The sequence below is a fragment of the Cervus elaphus genome, chromosome 21 (genome assembly GCF_910594005.1).
Source record: "Cervus elaphus chromosome 21, mCerEla1.1, whole genome shotgun sequence".
NCBI lineage: Eukaryota > Metazoa > Chordata > Mammalia > Artiodactyla > Cervidae > Cervus > Cervus elaphus.
The window spans coordinates 65470621-65492257 of record NC_057835.1 but is presented as its reverse complement, the minus strand read 5'-3'; the positions used below and the strand labels follow the sequence as shown (position 1 = coordinate 65492257).

Sequence of the window (21637 nt, the reverse complement as noted above, 5' to 3'; positions counted from 1 at the left end):
AAGAGGTGGCACAAATACACAGAACTGTACAAAAAAGATCCTAATGACCCGGACAACCACAATGGTGTGACCACACACCTAGAGCCAGACATCCTGGAGTGTGAAGTCAAGTGGGCCTTAGCAAGCATTACTATGAATAAAGCTAGTGGAGGTGATGGAATTCCAGTTGAGCTATTTCAAATCCTAAAAGATGATGCTGTGAAAGTGCTGCACTCAAGTGCCAGCAAATTTGGAAAACTCAGCATTGGCCACAGGATTGGAAAAGGTCAGTTTTCATTCCAATCCCAAAGAAAGGCAATGCCAAAGAAATGTTCAAATTACCGTAATCCGTTCAGCTCAGTCGCTCTGTCATGTCCGACTCTTTGCGACCCCATGAATCGCAGCATGCCAGGCCTCCCTGTCCATCACCAACTCCCGGAGTCTACCCGAACCCATGTCCATCAAGTCGGTGATGCCATCCAGCCATCTCATCCTCTGTCATCCCCTTCTCCTCCTGCCCCCAATCCTTTCTAGCATTAGGGTCTTTTCCAATGAGTCAACTCTTTGCATGAGGTGGCCAAAGTATTGGAGTTTCGGTTTCAACATAGTCCTTTCAATGAACACACAGGACTGATCTCCTTTAGGATGGACTGGTTTGATCTCCTTGCAGTCCAAGGGACTCTCAAGAGTCTTTTCCAACACCAGTTCAAAAGCATCAATTCTTCAGCGCTCAGTTGCACTCATTTCATATGCTAGCAAGATTATGCTCAAAATCCTTCAAGCTCGGCGTCAATAGTATATGAACCAAGAATTTCCAGATGTTCAAGCTGGATTTAGAAAAGGCAGAAGAACCAGAGATCAAATTGCCAAGATCCGTTGGATCATTGAAAAAGTAAGGGAATTCCAGAAAAATATCTACTTCTGCTTCATTGACTGTGCTAAATCCTTTGACTATGTGGATCACAACAAAATGTGGAAAATTCTGAGAAACCTGTATGCAGGTCGAGAAGCAACAGTTCAAACTGGACACGGAACAATGGATTTGTTCAGAATTGAGAAAGGAGTACTACAAGGCTGTATATTGTCACCCTGCTTATTTAATTTATATGCCCAGTACACCATGTGAAATGCTTGGCTGGATGAAGCTCAAGCTGCAATCAAGATTGCCCGGAGAAACAACAGTAACCTCAGACATGCAGATGACACCACCCTTATGGCAGCAAGCGAAGAGGAACTAAAGAGCCTCTTGATGAAGGTGAAAGAGGAGAGTGAAAAAGCTGGCTTGAAACTCAGCATTCAAAAAACAATTCTGGTTCATTTCAGAAAACAGAAAACTCAACATTCAGAAAACTCCAGGGGATAGAGGACAGGGAAGCCTGGTGTGCTGTAGTCCATGGGGTGAAAAGGAGTCAAACTCTACTGAGCGACTGAACAACAACTTGTACACTGAAATTGCTGAATTTTCTTATTAACTTAGTGGTTTGTGTGTGTGCTTGTATTATGTAAATATATAATCCCAAAGAATCTATCTGAAGATAATCATGTTATCTTTGAATAGAGATAGTTTTCCTTTTTCCTTTCCAGTATGGACATCTTTTCTTTCTTTTTCTTGTCTCAACTGACCAGGTTACAACTTCAAGTATAATGTTGAATAGCTACAGTGAAAACATTATCTTCAGGGGAAAGCTTTTAGGATTTCACTATGGAGTATGATCTTAGCTATGAGTTTTTCATAAATGTACTTAACGTACTTAATCATGTTGGGAAATTTTACTTCTTCATTTTTTGAGGTTTTCTTTTTTTTTTAAATCATGAAAGAGTATTGAATTTTGTCAAGTTCCTTTTCAGTGTCAGCTATGGTCATATGGTTTTTCCCCCATGTTCTATTAATGGCAGGTGTTGAATAGACTGATTTTTCTACTGTTGAAATACTCTTCCATTCCTGAGATAAATCCCATTGGTCATGATGTATAATGCTTTTAATATGCTATTGGATTCAGTTTGCTAGTATTTCCTTGAGAATTTTTGTCTCTACCAGCTACCCTAAACCACCACACCGCCCAAGGCTATGGAAGTCTTTATAGTTTTTAGATCTGATGGTTTCCTTTAGTCTTTATGAAGTGAGAACTGTTGGTCATTCCTTCCTTTGAATCTTGTTATCGTTGACTCCCCTGTCCCTGAAATACTCTTTCCTCTTGGTTTCTGAAGCAGTACACCTTCCCGTTTTTTCCCTCTCATTTCTAGGTGGTACTTCACCTCCACTGGTGATTCTGATCATCTTTTTAAGTGTTTTATTTCTCAGGGATCCTTTGGAAGATCTCAGTGACTTCCTCCACACCCACCAAACTTTGATGATTGTTTTTATGCTAGCAATTCCCAAGTTAGTGTCTTCCAGATAAGGCCTCCTCTGATCTATATTTGGAGCTATCTTCTGAACAACTCCTCTGGAATGTCTTCCAGGGAGCTAAATAGCCCCCAGGACTCACACTTGCCTGTTTGGGCCTCTGCTTACCTGTGCAGGGAAATTTCAGGGGCATTTCAATCTTAAGGAAAGAGGTACAGCATTCATTTCACTTCCTCTGGATCCTGAATCCCAGTTACGTTGGTTTTTAGCTCTTCATGCTTGAGAGAATTCCTTAGTCTTCTCCTCTGTCTCTCTTTCTTCATTTGTAATGTGGGGATAATACTTGGTATGAAGATTAATGATAATGAAGAATGATAATGTATGTAAAGGTCCTAACTCATATTAACTTCTAAAGAAATAGCAGTTATTTATTAACAGTATTGGTCAGACATGAGGGGATGACACACAAGGGAACAGAAAACAATAGCTGCTTATCAGAAAACAAAACTAGCTGCTTATCATTTCTGCTGACATTGATTTATGCTTCCATCCATTTTTATTCTGGGTGGAACCTGAGCAGCAAACACCAGATGACCAGTACTACAGCCTTGCTCTAATAATTCTCCTGGGTTCAATCTAGGGATTTATTACTATTACAAGATCATCTTTTGTTTTAATAAAGCCTCTTTTGGTTAGTGATCCAAAATTGAATGTCATTCTGCTGAATAGAAAACTGTATCTATTAATTAGTGTGCTTTTATACACTCATTGCCTGCCTTAAGGTGACCATCATCTATCCACTGATTTTCATATATGTATTTGTGGCTTTCTATTTCATCTGTGCTTCAGATTTTGGCTTTACCATTCACGAAACAGAATGGGAAATACATTCATTAAAAATTAGATTACATTCATTAAAAATTAGATTAGAATTTGTTACAAGATAAAGTTGGGAAGTCTCTGCAGTCAGTGCTTTGAAATGATGAATTGCTTTGTTTTAAATATTTAGACACCCATCAATGAAATATTTATACATTATTTTCATAGTTAAAAATCAGTTCAATAATCAATTATTAAAGCTCCGATAAATACTTGAAATCTTTCAGTCAAGATCAGAGGAATTTTTAACTTGGAGTAAGGTATTGTAATGGAAATTTTACTGACTTTTTAAGGTTCACTTTAAAAAGTAGGTGCCTGTTTTATGTGAGTTCTTTGCTAAAATCATTTTTAAATGCCTTAAAAATCACTTGCACTTGATAATTTGAAAAAATTGATAATTTTTTTGATTATTTGAAAAAGATAATTTGAAAAAATTATCTTCTCCCAGTTCTTTAACAGAGGAAAGGCTGCCCTAACTTGGGAGCGCAGTTTGTTGTTGTATTCAAGTCTTAGTAACTTCATTCATTCATTTGTAAGTTGTTAAGCGGAAGAAAAGTACAAATTTTGTAAGGTCTACCTCGACACGTACGCTGTGATGAAGGGAATGATGTTTGAAATACCGGTTTTCACATCCCAAACTCTTCGGCGTTCGAAGAGTTAAATCCGGGCTTGATTTCAGTCCTCAGCCCGGATAGCCCCCGGGGTCCACAGGAGCGCGGGACCCTCGGGGCTGACCGGCCCCAGCTCCCGGCAAGGGGCGGGCCGGCTCCGCCCAGCTTCGCCAGCGACCCCGCCCCCGCGCCGGCACCGCCGCGGCCTCGGCGGTAGCTGCTCCCGATGATGCAAACAGTCACTTCCCGCATCCACTCCCCACAGAGGCCGCGGAGCCGGCGGGAGCCGGGCGCGCCGCCGAGCCGCGCGCCATGGGCAACATCCAGAAGAAGCTGACGCGCAGGAGCGAGGGCGGCAAGCGGCCGGAGAAGGGCGCTCCGCGGCGGGGCCGGGCGCCGGGGGCAGGCGCGGACAAGCGGGACCGACCGCGGGCCCCGGCCCCGGCGGGCGGCGCCAACGGGCAGCCGGGCGGCGGGCGGGGCGCCGGGGAGCCCGCGGCCGGCGCGTCCCCGGGATCCGACGCGCCCCCGCCCGCCGCCCCGGTGGGCCCCGCCGCCCTGAAGAGCCAGGGCAACGAGCTCTTTCAGAATGGGCAGTTCTCCGAGGCGGCGCTCAAGTACTCAGCGGCGATCGCGCAGCTGGAGCCCGCAGGTGAGTGAGCTGCGCCCGGCGGTCTCCCCGGCCCCTCGCGAATGACTGGCGCCCGCCGCGTCCGTTCCCCTCCCGGGAACTGAGGGCAGGGCGGATGCGGCCGAACCTCGGGGCGCGCCGCGTGTGCCCGGGGAGGGGCGCGTGGGCAGCTGCCGGTCCCGGGCTTGGCCTCCGGCCGGCACGAGCACGGGGAGCTGCTCGCAGCCGCCTTAGCCGCGGGTGTAGGACCGCGGTGCCGTGGGAGACCTCCGTCGTCTGCTGAACTGTGATTCCGCCAATGGATTGTAACCATTTAATTAAATGTGATTTTTAGGAAGTGGAAGTGCAGCCGATCTAAGTATCTTATATTCAAATAGAGCAGCATGTTACCTCAAAGACGGAAACTGCAGTGGCTGTATTCAGGACTGTAACAGGTAAACTGCCCGTTTTTCAGCTTTGTCACCAGGTTTTCATTTCAGTGGGATGAATGCAGTGTTTAATACCCTTCTAACTTTTTTGCGTAAATTTGATTTTTTAAGACATTGAAGGTGTGTTAATTGGTTAACACATAAAACTCATAAATCCTTTTACATATATGAAGACAATTATAGAAGATGTTTGTGCAAACTTTTTTCATTTCTTAGCTACCACCTTAATCATACTCTTTCCACATCGATCCCAGAGTATTGGAGAAGCCTTCTGACTGGTGTCTCTGCCTCCTCCAATCCACTGTGGCATCAGGATGACCTTTCCTGAAGCATTATTTTGTGCAGACTGTTTCAGCCTGTGTTCAGTTGCCCAGTATGCTCTTGCAGATCATTATATTCTCTGCTTCCCTGGTGGCTCAGGCGGTGAAGAATCTGCCCGCAATGCAAGAGACCCAGGTTGGATCCCTGGGTCGGGAAGATCCCCTGGAGAAGGAAATGGCCGCCCACTCCAGTATTCTTGCCTGAAGAATTCCATGGACAGAGGATCCTGGTGGGCTACAGTCCATGGGTTCACAAAGAGTCAGACACTACTGAGTGACTAACACTTTGTCACCACACTGCACCCCCGCCCTTCTCCCCCAAAACAAGCTTTCTGCTCTCATTTGGTCTATATGTGTAATGCCCTCTGCACAGCCTTGCTTCAGGAATCTTTCCTCAGCTTCCCCCTCCTCTCCACTTTCATTGTCACCTCAGACTTCCTGGTCTTCTGCATGGCTGTGACGCTTGACTGTCACTCTCATACCTGTAGGCACGTATGTCACCCTCTGCATAGGAATTTAGACTCTCTGAGGTCAGAAATCGCGTGTGCCTCCCTCAAGCACAGTAGTCACCCATGGTACTCAACAAGTTACATGCTGAGATGGATGAGTATATTTACATAAATTAAAAGTATCTTTTTTTTTTAACCATTAAATATTAAGCCTGCTTGTGAGGAGCCCTTTGAAAAGAAGTTACTATTTGTTGTTGTTCAGTCACTAAGTTGTGTCCGACTCTTTGAGACCCCATGAACTGCAGCACGCCAGGCTTTCCTGTCCTTCGCTATCTCCCAGAGTCTGCTCAAACTCATGTCCATTGAGTCGATGATGTCATCCAATCGTCTCATCTTCTGTTTCCCCCTTCTCCTCTTGCCCTCAGTCTTTCCCAGCATCAGGATCTTTTCTAGTGAGTCGGCTCTTTGCATCAGGTGGCTATAGTATTGGAACTTCAGCATCAGTCCTTCCAGTGAATATCCAGGGTTGATTTCCTTTAAGATTGACTGGTTTGATGTCTGTGCTGTCCAAGGGCCTCTCAAGAGTCTTTTCCAGCACTACAGTTCGAAAACATCAGTTCTTTGGCACTCAGCCTTCTTTATGGTCCATCTGTCACATCCATACATGACTACTGGAAAAACCATAGCTTTAATTATATGGACCTTTGTGGGCAAAGAGATGTCTCTGCTTTTTAATACACTGTCTAGGTTTGTCATACTGTTTCTTCCAAGGAGCAAGCATCTTTTAATTTCACGGCAGCAGTCACCATCCGCAGTGATTTTGGAGCCCAAGAAATTAAAATCTGTTCCCACTTTTTCTCCATCTATTTGCCATGAAGTGATGGAGCCAGATGCCATGATCTTAGTTTTTTGAATGTTGAGTTTTAAGCCAGCTTTTTCACTCTCTTCTTCCACCTTCATCAAAAAGCCCTTTAGTTCTTCTTCGCTTTCTGCATTAATGTGTTACTGTTAGTGCATCTAAAAAACAAGAAGCTGCATGTACTGGTGTAACCTCACAGCCTTGGTTTACTCCTGTTGTGTGGTATAATTATTAGTATTACTCCCTTTCACTCTTAGAAGCCCTAGTTTGGACAGTGGCATACATGGACACCTTGATTATAAGGTAAACAATTTTTTTTTTCATTGACAATATCAGTTTATATATGTGGGTAAAAACTTGCTGGTATCTGTGCCTGCAGTTTAAAAAGAAAGCCATGAGCTGCTTGTATTTTTTGCCAATTTTACATATTAAAATTTAAAATAAATAATGTTTATATTCACTTTGGTCTGTCTCTAGACATCATTAACAGTTGTGCTAGCTCACAACGTTAAAATAAATAATGTTTATATTCACTTTGGTCTGTCTCTAGACATCATTAACAGTTGTGCTAGCTCACAACGTTTTCAGGATTTTGGGAGTTGGGTGAAGTCAAGTTGGTAGTTGAAATCTGACATGATTGGAGTACTGCTAATACTATGAAAATTGGCAAATGCCACAAATCTGGGTCTTTTTTCTCAGGAGAGCCAGCTCTTAAATGTTTGCCACTGCGCATAACTAACAATAAGACCAAGTAGATTTGCATAGTATCAGGCACCTTGCGATTTGCAGCTGAGAACCTTTCAGTTCAAGTGTCTGTTGCCTAATACATTACCCTTCAGACTTGTCTCAGGTCTTCCTTCAGTGAGTTCAGTACTCCGGTTAAAAAACAGTGGACTTACTTTATCCTTAAGTGAGATGGTGTAAGTGAGATATGGTGTAAGACATTTTCTTGCTAAAATGTGTTGTGTTTCAGTGGAGACCCAGGAGGAAGTCACAGAGGGACTGTTGAGACTGGAGTGGAGTTTTGTCTTGAAGGAGAGCAGGAGATTGCCTGCCAGGGAGGGAGGAGGCAGAGGGGAAATGGGTGGTGGTTTAGGTGAGGGGTCCTCAGCGAAGGGCTGTGTTCTCGGCCAGGGAATCTGGTTCTGCTGGTCAGTACTGACTTTTCTAGAAACCGACCTACTTAGATGTTTTCTTTGATACCTGACTTATGAGTCTCAGCATAAGGTGATTGGGTGATTGGAGTGATTTTACTCCAAAGCAATGATTCTCAAACTCATTTTAATGCCATGGAAACCATGATTTGCCTTGGAGGACATGTTGAAGTATGGCTGTATTGAAAACCAGTTATTAGCAGAAATATGACTCTGTTCTCTTCACCTAAAAAGGTTATATACCTTTTAAAGAAAGCCTATGTTTTAGTTTTTTGGTTAATTATCTTTGCTCCTTGGAAAGTTGTTTGCATCGACTTATTACAAGTGGTAGCAGGTTTCAAACAGTGAAAAAGAAAAATTCCCTGGGGGCAAAATTTAAAATAAGGGAGAACTTATGAAATAACTTTCATAGATATACCTGTGAAATAACTTTTTATGCACTTTTTTGGGGAAAGTATTTGATTTTTAAGTGTCTACAATCCTAGGGCCTATTCTGAAGCACTTCCCTGAGCTCTTTTCCAAGGGCATATGAGAGTCAAGAGTTGCTGTTGGGAGCATGACACTTGTTTGAGAAACTCAGGGGCTGTGGGCCCTGCCTTCTCCTCTCAGCATCTCCAAGTTTCTAGGTTGGGCTTCCAGGTGAAGCATGAAACAGGGGTATAAAACACCTAAGAAGAGTTTAAAACATTAGTGGTTTTAAACAATAAAATAATTTCTAGAAATTTCTAGGATTATTTCTAGAAATTTCTAGGATTATTTCTAGAAATTACTTTTTATTCTCATAATTGTTGTTCAGTTGCTAAGTTGTGTCTATCCCTTTGCGATCCCATGGACTGCAGCATGCCAGACTCCTCTGTCTTCCACTGTCTCCTAGAGTTTGCTCAAATTCACATCCTCTGCTATCCCCTTTTCCTCCTACCTTCAATCTTCCCCAACATCAGAGTCTTTTCCAGTGAGACCTCTTCCCATCAGGTGGCCGAAGTATTGGAGCTTTAGCATCAGTCCTGCCAATGAATATTCCAGATGGATTTCCTTTAGGATTGACTGATTTCCTTGCAGTCCAAAGGACTCCCAAGAGTCTTCTCCAACACCATAATTAGAAAGCATCAATTCTTCAGCACTCAGCCATCTTTATGGTCCAACTTTTAGGTTGGTACATGACTACTGGAAAAACCATAAAACAATTCTCGTAATTGTTTATCAGCTAAAAAACATCTTCACAGCTCCCAATCTATCACTTTTTGAGTTATGTAAACATATCAAAACTTTTTCCTGGACTTCCCGTTGAGAGTATTTTGACAGACTCAAGACAAATGAATGTTGCCCAATAATTCTATTTTTGCTTATCTTTGCTTCTCTCTGATGGACTTGAAATTAGAATGCTCTTTTAGATTCTTAGCTGTTTTAACTTGAGTAGTTAAACTTTTTTAAACTCTGACTTTAAAGTTCTCTGTGTGTGTGCTTATGAATAGATGTACTTTTTTTGTTTTGTTTTGTTTAGTGGAATTCCCATTCATAAGCTCAACATTCATTTTCAGGATTGTGATTAAAAAGAAAAACTTTGCGTTTACTCGGCTGGGAAGTGCTATAAATTAAATGCATCATCTCATTCAGTTTTAGATTCCACGCCTACCTCAGGTCCATCTTGTGGATAAATAGCTCCTCGGGCATTGGAAGTCTTTTGTAAAATAGGGGTAGTCTTGTGTCTGTGACCTATATTTATAATTAGTGTTCATGTAGTTAATATCTCATAAGCATTAAACTAAGGTAGATTTAAGACAGGGGTACAGGTGATAGATCCTGATACCCAAAAACCTGTTTTCTAGTGTTTGAGTGTTTTTAATAGACTTTATTTTTAAAATAACTTTTACTGGTTACAAGAGTAACACATACTTATTACAAAAAAAAAACCTTTAAATCCAGTACAGTGCAAAAGAGATCATTAAAAGCATCCCCAATCCTAGTACCTAGGCAGAGAAAAAATGATTCTTTTTTCAAAGAAATTATGCTAATTAGGTTTAATGACACTTCTAGAACAAAGTCAGTGATATACAGCCCAGGAGCACACCCACATGTGCAGTCGAGGATCCGTACAATGTGAAGAATTACCAAGGGCTCCGGGTGGCAGGTGACTGCGCCTTTCGTAATCTGTGGTGCTTTCATCTGCGCTTGTGGTGGCAAGAGTGTGGGTCCTGAAGGTTCACTTGGGAGGGGTTTGCTGAGCGCCTGCAGTGGCCCTGTGTGATCTAGGTGCTGGGATATAGTAATGATCGAGACCAGCAGTGCCCTTGGTCTCCCGTGGCTTAAGATCAGAAGATCAGGCATGCGGGCAGATCGCTCCCTCGGCTGTGACCTGCACGTATGAACATTTACTTCCCAGGCCTGTTGTGACATTAGATGAGCACGTCTGCAGAGACTCACACTAACAGGTGTTGTCAGGGCTTCCTCCTTCCAGATCTCTGTAGAGGGGGATAGACAGATCTCCTGGGGAAGAAATCATGCTTTTCCTGAGGCAGGTCAAATGTCTGATATATGCAAACTGCTTGTGCAGAAGAATCACCAGGCGAGCAAACCTTTATCCCCACTGTGGACAGCGCAGATTCTTGTTAGCGGATCAGAGAGGAAGTAGGCTCTTCATGGGATCTCTGCGTGGAATATTAATAAATGTTGGTATTGATCCATAATACTCCTTGACAGTTTCAACTGATTTTGTCAAAACTAAGAGTACAATAGTTTTCACTTATAAATACCATCTTTTGATTGTATGCTTTATTTCAGAGTATAGTGAAGTGCATTAAGTTAGTGACGTAGCCTTAAGCAGTTACTTCAAACAAAACCAAGAACATAACTTTGAAATATGTCTCTAGTGATACTGGAAGTACTTCACAGAATAGAAAGAGCACTAGAAAATTCATGACTTACAGAAATCACTGTATACTAACTTCCATGATTTCCTCCAGTCTATTTTTGAAGCCCTTTGGCAGCAAGTAAATCATAATCAACTGTGTTAAATTTTAGAGGGCTGATTTTCAAAAGGTGTTGTAGGTATTGTAGTCCTGTGCTAATAAAAAATTACATAGGTGCAAATAAAATTCTCCCTTGGATCTGTCAGTAACAAGAACCTGGTGAAAAGCCTACTCTGTCCCGGTGCCATGTGGCCTCTGTTGGCCCATGGGGGTGGGGGGCGACCCTGGGAGGGGGGCTTGGAGGGGTAGGCAGTGCCTGCTGCCTGGAAGCTCAGTCTCACTGGGGGAAGAGCAAGTGCCAAAGGGGACTGGTTTAAAAGAAAGGCAGTAACCACAGATTGATTGCTTTGCTGCTCTGGGTTTGCCTTTCTGGTATGTTGCCAGGCCCCCAAGCTGAAATATGAGATATGCATATATGTGAGAGTTCAGTCCTAACAGATATGTCAGGTTAGTATAAGTTAGGGAGTGATCTTCGTAACAAATGACATATAATATTTCTGTCTCCTTTAGGGCCCTGGAACTTCATCCATTCTCCATCAAGCCTCTTCTTCGACGTGCAATGGCCTATGAAACTGTAGAGCAGTATCAGAAAGCTTACGTGGATTATAAAACAGTGTTGCAAATAGACTGTGGAATCCAGATAGCAAATGACAGTATTAACAGGTAACCTAATCGGAGGCCGCTGCCCGAGGGCAAGTTGTTTTCTAATGGAATGAGGTTTTGTTTCTTCCCCTCCTTCCAGAACGAGGTCAAGGTGTGGACGTGTTCTTCATTATTGGCATTACACAGGAATGCATGCCTTTTTTCACCCCTTCAAAACCAAATGGTTCTCGCTCTCTAACTTTCTGACTATCCCGTGATATGTTTTGAGTTGTCTTCTGACACCTTTATATTTGTTTCCTGGTCCACTTATTACTGTTCAGTGAATATTATATATGATATACACTTAATTTTAAAAACAGCACAGGGTATGGCTCTTCTGTGCAACTCAAGATGCACAGAATTTGATTTTAGTATTTGTTAATATCTTTGGGGTTAGAAAGATGTTTTCAGTGATGTCATATGTCAGTACTGATTACAGGATGAAATCCAAAAATGTAGCGAAGCCTGCCATGTTGAGTCTTCTACAGCATCTACAGGTGTTCATTGGCACCACATCTGTCAGTGGAAACACATTTTATTTTCTCCTCAGGAGAGTGGATGTTTTATGAGCCTGCTAGATGTTTGTGTTATATGCCCTTTAGATAGATGCTCATCTAGGATGGTGATGGCATCCCTTGTGGCTCAGTCAGTAAAGAACCTGCCTGCGAAGTGGGAGACCTGGGTTTGATCCCTGGGTGGGGAAGATCCCCTGGGGGAGGGCATGGCCACCCACTCCAGTATTCTTGCCTGGAGAGTCCCCAGGGACAGAGACGTCTGGCCGGCTACAGTTCATGGGGTCACAAAGAGTCAGACGTGACTGAGCGACTAAGCACAGCACAGGATGATGAAGTAGCACAGAATTTGGATCTAATTTATATTATGACCTATTTACTCCCTAGGTGAGAACGGGAAAGTAAGAGCTTCCAGATTTCATAAATTGCTTTCACGTGAACTTTGAAAAGTTACTCCTTGGGTAACATTTCCAGTTATGTATGATATTCTCTAATTCCATTTGTCCAAAGTATAATTTCTTTCAAGGATTTTTGTGTGTCACACTGTGCCTTGTGTTGGTCTAGTGTACCATGTCCCACTCACCCCACAGAAAGAGAGGAAGGGGGAAAGATGACATAGTCTCTGTCTTTAAGCAAAAGTAGAATGTAGCCTGGGGGGAACAACTTAACGTAAGACACCTGATCCCCAAGCATGAACGTTAGTTGATGATGCGGGGGGATCACAGAGGGGTCAGGCTGCCTTGGTCTGTGGGCTGTAGCTGTCGGAGAACGAGCCCTGGAGGTGGTCAGTGAAGGGCATTGGCTGACCACAAAGGGGACCTTGAACAAAGCTGAAGAAGATGAGAACTCATGTTTTACAGTCCTGCCTTACCTCCCCGCCTGGTCCCACTGCACTTTGCAGAAAACTGTTGGAAAGATCTGTGTGTTGAGTGGGCAGCTTTTTCCTGGTGCTTCTTCTCTGTGGTCGCTAGGGACCCGCCTGTTGGGAAGAAAAGAGTAGATACTGGTTATTGTATCTAGAGTGGGACCCGATGGAACCGTGGGCATTCAGGGCACGGTCTCCATCCTGTAAAATCTGGGGTGTCCCTGGGAGCCCTCCAAGCCTTCTCTCCTGCCTCACAGCCGCCTGGTTGTGCATCACTTGTGGCCTCCACATGGGCTCCTGAGGCTCTTCTTCCCCACTTTTGTCCGGCTAAGTCCCTCCTGCCCTTTAGGAGAGGACGTCCCCTGACCCACCCATCTCCCCCAGCGCCCGTGCCCCTCAGGCGCCTCTCCCTCCAAGCTGTGCCGTCTTTCCATGTTGTCTCTTTTCATGAAGTTCTTTTAGATTCATTCCACTGAGAGTTCTGGGCAGTCAGGGTTGTGTTTTATGCAGCTGTGCTGTTGGCGGTACCTTGTACAGTAGGCATCCTCAGCAAAACTGTGTGGAATGAACGCATTCTCCAGCAGACCCTGTGCTGTGGGTTTGTGCTGTTAATTCACCCATCCTCTGTCTGGGAGTCTCCGAGGTGGTTGGGAGAGTAGGATCTTCTCCCAGGGTTAGAGGTTCTCGTGAAAAAAAGTGGGAAGACACCTGAAGTCTTCCCACTTCTGCCAGAGACAAGGGGCCTGTGAAGAGGTGTTTTAGGAACTGTGGTTCATAGTGATAGACTGAATGGGTCTGAAGGGAGAAATTTATGTCTGAGAGACTGTGATCATTCATATTTCTGAACCTTCTACATTCTTTACACTTTTTAAAAAAATTGAAGTAAAATTCACAAAACAACTGAATTTACTATTTTTAGGTGTACAGCTTAGTGTCCTTTAGTACACCCACAGTATTGGACAGCCGCCACCTCTAATAGTTCCAAAATACCTCATCCCCCCCCACCAAAGGGAAACCCCCATTAAGCCCCTGATTTGCTTTCTATCTCTGTGGATTTACTTATTCTGGAGAGTTCATATAAACAGAAACATACAGTGTGTGTAGCTTCTGTGCCTGCCTCACATAGCTTATGTTTTCAAGGTTGGTCCATGATGTGGCATGCGTGATGATGTCATTTCTTTTTATGACTGAGTAATACTCCGGTGTATGGATATGTCACACTGTGTTCACCCGTTAATCTGTTGAAGGACGTTTCAGCTGTTTCCACCATTTGGCTATTGTGAACAGTGCTGCTGCGCACATCATGTGCAAGGTTTTGTTTGCATACCTGTTTTCAGTTCCTTTTGGTGTGTTCCTAGGCATGGAATTGCTGGATCATATGGTAATTCTGTTTAGTTTTTTGAGAATTGTATTGTAATTTTTAGATGTACTCAAGAAGGTGCTTTTACACAGATTGACTTTTAAGACTCATTCATTTTTTTAATGGAATGATTATTGCTTATGTATCATTTTATGAGAAGGTGAGGAGGCTTTGTCTGGTTTTGGCATATATATTTTCTGTAAAATATTCATTAAAAAATTTCACTATTCCTTTTCATGAACCCTATATTTATGCTTGCTTTTCCATCTAAGCAGCTTTTTTTGGGGGGAAAAAAATTTAAACATCTGTGCTTATTTTGTTTGTTTCTTCCATTAACCATATTCCTCTTTTCCTCTCCAGGAATCTCATATGTTACATTTCCCTGCATATACTTATTTACCCCCTGGCAACACATGATCTCTTTTAAGCTGCTTCTTCCTTCCTTTCTGCTGGTAATACAAGTTTTGCTTGAAAATTCTTTTTTCTAAAGCGTCTTTTTCTTCTGCTATGGTGGGTGGTTATACATTATTTTTCAAAAAAAATTTTTGCACTAAAATATGAAATGTGGCTATCATAACCAAAGATCACTGTTGAAATTTAAGTTTACGAAACTGTAGAGAAATGTATGTATTACATTTGGCTCTATATAAATATTTTTTCACATAAAAAGTACTACTGAGTTAACTAATTTGAATGCATTCTACTAATTACCAGTGACTTTCTCAGTCTTGGGGAGCACCTTTTTTTTTTTTTTTTTGAGCACCTTTTTTTATAACCGATTTATCCCAGACATAATTTAGTTTTGTTTTAAAATCTAAGTATGATACTTTGTGTGTTTAAAATGATGGGAAAGTGATAATCAGGGGTGGTAATCTGAGTATTATTTATGGCCATTAGCAAATGTCATTATTACAAGGGTCCTTGTAGTAGACTCCAGTATCGAATTCTTTCATCTGTATGCATATGACAACACAATGAGTGGATTGTTTTAGAGATGAAAAAATGCAAAGTAAGAGTATCTTAACCATATGTTAATGTTTCAAGAAGAAGCACTGTTCCATTTGACAGCCACTCCACATCAGTTTTGGGCTTCCCAAGTGGCTGAGTGGTAAAGAATCCGGCCAGTGCAGGAGACACAGGTTCCATTCCTGGACTGGGAAGATCCCCTGGAGAAGGGAATGGCAGCCCACTCTTGCCTGGGCAATCCCAAGGACAGAGGAGCCTGGTGGGCTACAGTCCATGGGGTTGCAAAGAGTCAGACACGACTGAGCGACTAAGCACGCGCAGGTCTGCACCCTCACCGGCTTTAGCAGCCAGTCCTGTAGACCTGTCTGTCGTATCCAGTTTGGGCATGGAAATTCTAAAGTCCTTCTGTTAAGTCTCAAGAGTAATACTCACTTTAGCACTTATATGAAATGTTATGTGGGGCACATTTCTTCTAGGCTTCCTAAATTTTAGTTTTATACTTTACTTTTTTAAAAAATTAAAATTTTATTGCATGTACATTTAAAAATTTCTTAAACCAATTAGAAGTGTCTTCATTTTTTCTTTTGATACAAAAAAAGATCTAAAGTTACATAGTTTGGAACAACTTTTAAAAGTCCTTTCAAAGACAGTTTATGTGGACAGCAAATAGCTCAAGTCCGACTCTCTGTGACCCCGTGAGCTGCATAGCATTTGTAAGTTTTACCTTGATGTGACCTTCAGTAATATAAAAAAGCAAACTGCATGTTTAACAGAGAAAACTGGTTTTCTTTTTAGGATAACAAAGATTTTGATCGCTTTGGATGGCCCAAACTGGCGGGAGAAGCTGCCACCCATTCCTGCTGTGCCCACCTCCGCACAAGTGCGGGCTTGGCGACCTACAGCAGAGACGCCCCCAGACCAAGTGGGAGATTCCTGCCACCATCCCCAGCCGGGCATGCCAGGTAGGGGAAGCCTGCATTTGTTTCTTCTGAGGGTTATTGTGAGCTTTGCCTATGATTTTCACAGTAAAGCAGGAGGATAAGTGCATGATATCAGGCATCAGACCTGGGTTTAAGTTCAAGACCCTGCTCTCCCTTTGTCTAACTGCAGAGTCTTAAGGAGTTGCTGCCCACCTCCAGTGTCTTCATGTATATGAAAGGGGGGAGATGTGAGTGTCTCACGGAGTTATGCTCAGGAATAAGGGGAGATATGCATACAGCATACTCAGCACAGCATGCTGCCTGTGGAAGCGCACAGTAACCGCTTCATAGAGCTGGACCGTAAAGAAAGCTGAGCGCCAAAGAATTGCTGCTTTTGAACTGTGGTGTTGGAGAAGACTCTTGAGAGTCCCTTGGACTGCAAGGAGATCCAACCAGTCCATCCTAAAGGAGATCAGTCCTGGGTGTTCATTGGTAGGGCTGATGCTGAAGCTGAAACTCCAATACTTTGGCCACCTGATGCAAAGAAGTGACTCATTTGAAAAGACCCTGATGCCGGGAAATACTGAAGGTGGGAGGAGAAGGGGACAACAGAGAATGAGATGGTTGGATGGTATCACCAACTCAATAGACATGTGTTTGAGTCAGCTCTGGGAGTTGGTGATGGACAGGGAGGTCTGGTGTTCTGCAGTCCATGGGGTCACAAAAAGTCGGACACGACTGAGCAACTGAACTGAACTGAACTGACTGAACCTCTTCATAAAGGTTGTTGTTTAATCGCTGTCGTGTCTGATTCTTTGCAGCCCCATGGACTATAACTCAGGCTCCTCTGTCCGTGGGATTTCCCAGACAAGAATACTGGAGTGGGTTGCCACTTCTTCCTCCAGGGATCTTCCCGATCTGAGCATTGAACCTGAGTCTCCTGCATTGCAGGCGAATTCTTTACCACTCAGCCACCCGGGAAGCTCCTAATGAAGTTGAGTCAGCATTGTTATTAATAATAAGAAAAAGAGTTAAGTAGCCATGTAGTTCTCATCATACCATGAATGTGGTGGCAAGGCTAGTGTATTGAAATTGATGTTTTTGAAAGAATAAAGCCTTGTAACACGTATCTTAGCAGTACCCCCTTCTCCCTTACATTGTAGTTGTTCAGGTCCACAACTGCATCCCCACAGTGCCTACCTCAGCACTTTGTGTAGTCAGTGTGACTTCACGCTTGCCTTCTGCCTGAAAGCCAGCTGAAGCTCCATTTCTACTGCCTGCTTAGGGACCCGTGTGTGTCTTTGTTGGGCTTCATCTTGCAAAGCCCCTGAGGTTCCTGAACTGGCATGTCTCAAAGGCTGGTGTTAGACCCTCACCCTTTTCCTTGCCTAGAGAGAAGAGGTTGGGAACTTCTGCCAAGGCTTTTAAATGGGCAGCAGTCCTGGGGAAAGCATGGAGATCTCTAGTTTCTAGAGTCTGTAATCAGTGGGGACTATAACAAAGTATTTGGTCAGTAAAGGTTAGCTCTTCATTATTAATAACGTGCAGAAACTAACCATGCTGTAGATATGTGCTAGCGAGTCATGAGCACAAGAATAATCAGTTCTTTCTGTTCATATTTATTAGTGAGACTGGATTCCACATTCCTAAAAACTGTGTGGGAAGAAAAGCTTGCAGAAAATTTTTCAGCAAATTAGAGGGAAAAATCCTCTGTAATAATCTGTTTTAGAGCTTATATAGATGGCAAGATTTATGGCGAGTGTCATTTGGCTGTATAGTGTGAGATCTTTTGAACCATGAAACATTAGGCAGAAATATTCTGTGATTTGAGATAAGGGATGAAAAATTAATATTCCTGCCATTTGTGCAGAGGAACAAATAAGGTTATCATTTATATTCTGAGTTTATACTATAAATTCAGTGCATCTATCAGGATCTTTAGGTCACAGAATTTAAAGATATATTTTAAAATTTAAAATGGATTTTCATTTCATATCTAGATACTCTATAAAGTTAATACATAGATTTAAAACTTTAAATTTGAATATTTTATGTATGTTAGACAACCTTGGTTGCAAGTCACAGAAAATCTGTTGACTTATAACTGTAAGGAAATAGTTTTGGCTCAAAGTAACTGAAAGGGCCCGGGCAGGCTCCAAAATCAGGCACGATTTGTCAGGGCTCAGGGTATGGCCAGAAATACAGAACTGTAGCAGTTTTAGACTTAATGATCGCACAGATCAGTGTCCAAAGAGAGAGAGAGAGACACCACTGCTTTTGGTGGTGTTAAGAATGAGGAAATATGTTGCCCTAAAGACCTAGCTTTTTTAGCCTGTTGTTCTGTAGGCTAAGCTGTCTTGGTATTTATGGTAATGAGTCATGTGCTCATTCCTGAGCCACTCCCTGTGATGAAGAAATGCCCTGATTGGCTTAGACCCAAGTTCTGATTGGTGGGGTCAGCTTCCCCGGACACGTGGGCTGAGTAGGAGAGGAGTGATAGCTGTGTGAATATCAGGGTATCCTTAGGAAGAAGGAAATGGATCCCAAGTGGAGTGTCAGCCATGCACACAGCAAGATAATAGGCAACAGTGATAGTTGGGACTCTGATCGCAGGTAACAAAACCCAGCCATGAATGTCTTGAGCGGAAGAGGTTGTTTATTGGCTCCCCACTTGTGGAAAAGTCCACAGGTAGGCTGGCTGCTCGGGCAGCTGGATTCAGGGCTCAGAGGTTATTCTTGAGCTCTCTGTCTTGGCGTCTCTCTTGCCCTGTTGACCCCGTTCTCAAACAGATTCTCCCCTTGTGTTGCACGATGACAAAATAGCCTCTCCTTTTATCCTCATGTTCCACAGGGAAAAGCAAGAATTACCTTAGCAGAAGCTGCCACAAAAATCTTATTGTTGCTCATTGGCTCTCATAGGTCCTTCCCTGACCAATTAGCTGACTGTGGCCAAGGGCGTATAATGTTCTGGTTAGTAAAGCACAGATTACCCCAAAAGGTAGGGCTGGGGTGGGGTTTGCTTTACTGAAAGCACAGGAGCAGAGAGGGGAGGAGGTGTGATTTTTCCAAGGAAACTTGGACTGTTGGAAGAGGTCTAATTCAAGCTTTAATGAGTTTGTTTGTTCATTTTTCATGACGTAGTTACTATCTCCAGCAGAGAGAAGGCATACCAATATGAATAACATAATATAATTGCTTGTATTTTATTTTCTAATTTGAAAAAACAGTGTTGTCATTGTGTAATCAAATTTTTACTTGTAGCCAATTTATCTTTTTAATTCGTATACAAAATTTTGTTCCATTTAGACTTTAGTTCTGTATGGTTTGTGGTCACTTAGTTTACAGTATACTTAAAGTATTGTAGAGGTGCTTATATGAATAATTCCACTTTTTTTGTGTGTCCCATAGATGAAAAAGTATTTAAAACCCTTAAAGAAGAAGGAAATCAATGTGTAAAAGATAAAAACTATAAAGATGCCCTTAGTAAATACAGTGAATGCTTAAAGATTAACAACAAGGAATGTGCCATTTATACAAACAGGCAAGTTCTCTGTCACTTTCTCTATGTCTTATGTTAATATTTGTGATGAAAAAATTATAGACTGATTAATTGCCAAAGTTTTACCCCATGACTCTGAGAATTTGGTATATACAGTAAATTTTTAAAAGAGGTGAGGCCATAGGAGAGATTGAAAGCCTGGGGTGTCTTGGTATCTTGTTGGTGGCAGGGCTGACACAGGCTGTGTTCCTGCTCAGCCATGGCTGCCTTGGCTGGTACTGCCCTGCCCCTCCCTGGTGTGAGCCCTCCCTGCCCCTCCCTCCCTGGTGTGAGCCCTCCCTATCCCTCCCTCCCTGGTGTGAGCCCTCCCTGCCTCTCCCTGGTGTGAGCCCTCCCTGCCCTCCCTCCCTGCCTCTCCCTGGTGTGAGCCCTCCCTGCCCTCCCTCCCTGGTGTGAGCCCTCCCTGCCTCTCCCTGGTGTGAGCCCTCCCTCCCCTCCCTCCCTGCCTCTCCCTGGTGTGAGCCCTCCCTCCCCCCCCTCCCTGGTGTGAGCCCTCCCTGCTCTCCCTCCCCTCCCTCCCCTCCCTCCCTGATGTGAGCCCTCCCTGCCCTCCCTCCCTGGTGTGAGCCCTCCCTGCCTCTCCCTGGTGTGAGCCCTCCCTCCCCTCCCTCCCTGCCTCTCCCTGGTGTGAGCCCTCCCTCCCCTCCCTCCCTGGTGTGAGGCCTCCCTGCCCTCCCTCCCTGGTGTGAGCCCTCCCTGCCCTCCCTCCCTGGTGTGAGCCCTCCCTGCCTCTCCCTGGTGTGAGCCCTCCCTGCCCTCCCTCCCTGGTGTGAGGCCTCCCTGCCTCTCCCTGGTGTGAGCCCTCCCTGCCTCTCCCTGGTGTGAGCCCTCCCTGCCTCTCCCTGGTGTGAGGCCTCCCTGCCCCTCCCTGTGTGAGGCCGCTGGTGTGAGGCCTCAGCTTCGCCCTCCAGAGTGGGACCAGGAATCAGCTGTCTTTCACACTAGTGTCTCCAGTGCCCTGTTCCCCTTGAAGTCCTGAGGACAGGGTCCACGTCTTCTGGAGTGCAGTCGGGATGAGCCGACTGTTCCAGAACACTGCTCACGTTATTTTTGTTGAAAAAGGTAGTTACCTGGAATACGATGATTGGGGATTTTTTTAGGGAGTAGAGAGTCTTCAATGACAAGGACAATTAAGGTATGATTCCTAAACAATAGTGACTTGGCATGGGTTTCTGTAGCTATTTCAGAAAATATTTTAAACTTAAGTTCTCACTTTTATTTTTCCACATGTTTTCCTCTTTTTGGTGACCTTCTTTTGTGAAAAGTTCTGTCACTAAACCAGCATGTATTTTTCTGCCCTTCTCCTGTTTGGTCTCTGTGGTCTTGGGCGTCAGGGGCCTCTTAATTTTCCCCAGATACTGCCTCCCCTCTCGTGCAGACAGCTCACGTGCCTGGCTCTCCCCTGCTCCCTCTCTAAGGCTTTTCTTTTTTTTTCTTTTAGGCTTTTTTTCCCTGCTGTTCTTGGGCTTCTAAAGGTGTAGATCCCTTTTTTGCTCTAATATCCTCTGGCCCATTTCATCCTCTCCCCAGCTCCATTTACCACCTTCCAGTTCTGAGCCCCACATCTCTGTGGACATGAGTTTGAGCAAGCTCCGGGAGTGGGTGACGGACAGGGAAGCCTGGCGTGCTGCAGTCCATGGGGTCGCAAAGAGTCGGGCACGACTGAGTGACTGAACTGAACTGATCTCTGTCTCTGAGCCCTGGACCTGAGCGCCGCCCTGCCTCTGTGCTCATGATGGGTTCTCACCCCTGACCCAAGCCTCCCTCGTCAGTCCACGCAGCACAGGTGTCCTGACTTCTAAACTCTTCTAGGACTTCTAAACTCCTTTCCATCCACCTCCCTGTCAGTCCCGCTCTGGCCGTCACCAGCTTTCCCTCGCCATCTGCCCCGCCCTCCCAGGTGTCCCCTGCACAGCCTTGTCCCTTCCGATTCTCCACTTGGCAGCTAGAGTGACCTTCCCCAAACACAGTAAATGGGTCCACCTCTGTTTAAAAGCCCATCGTGCGTACTAAGTCGCTTCATTTGTGTCTGACTCTTTGCAACCACGTGGACTGTAGCCTGCCAGGCTCCTCTGTCCATGGGATTCTCCAGGCGGGAATCCTGGAGTGGGTTGCCATGCCCTTCTCCAGGGGATCTTCCAAACCCATGGATCGAACCTGTGTCTCTCATATCTCCTGCATTGGCAGGTGGGT

General features: G+C 44.1%; 1 protein-coding gene across 1 annotated transcript in view; it reads left to right on the top strand.

Moving 5' to 3' along the window:
* SPAG1 (sperm associated antigen 1) overlaps window positions 1–21637 on the top strand; it is a 79990-nt gene that overhangs the window by 49064 nt on the left and 9289 nt on the right. The window contains exons 11-15 of the mRNA XM_043880206.1: window positions 4079–4465; window positions 4779–4878; window positions 11131–11283; window positions 15761–15927; window positions 19294–19426. Of these exons, the coding sequence (XP_043736141.1) occupies window positions 4079–4465; window positions 4779–4878; window positions 11131–11283; window positions 15761–15927; window positions 19294–19426 (940 nt within the window). The remainder of the gene's footprint in view (window positions 1–4078; window positions 4466–4778; window positions 4879–11130; window positions 11284–15760; window positions 15928–19293; window positions 19427–21637) is intronic.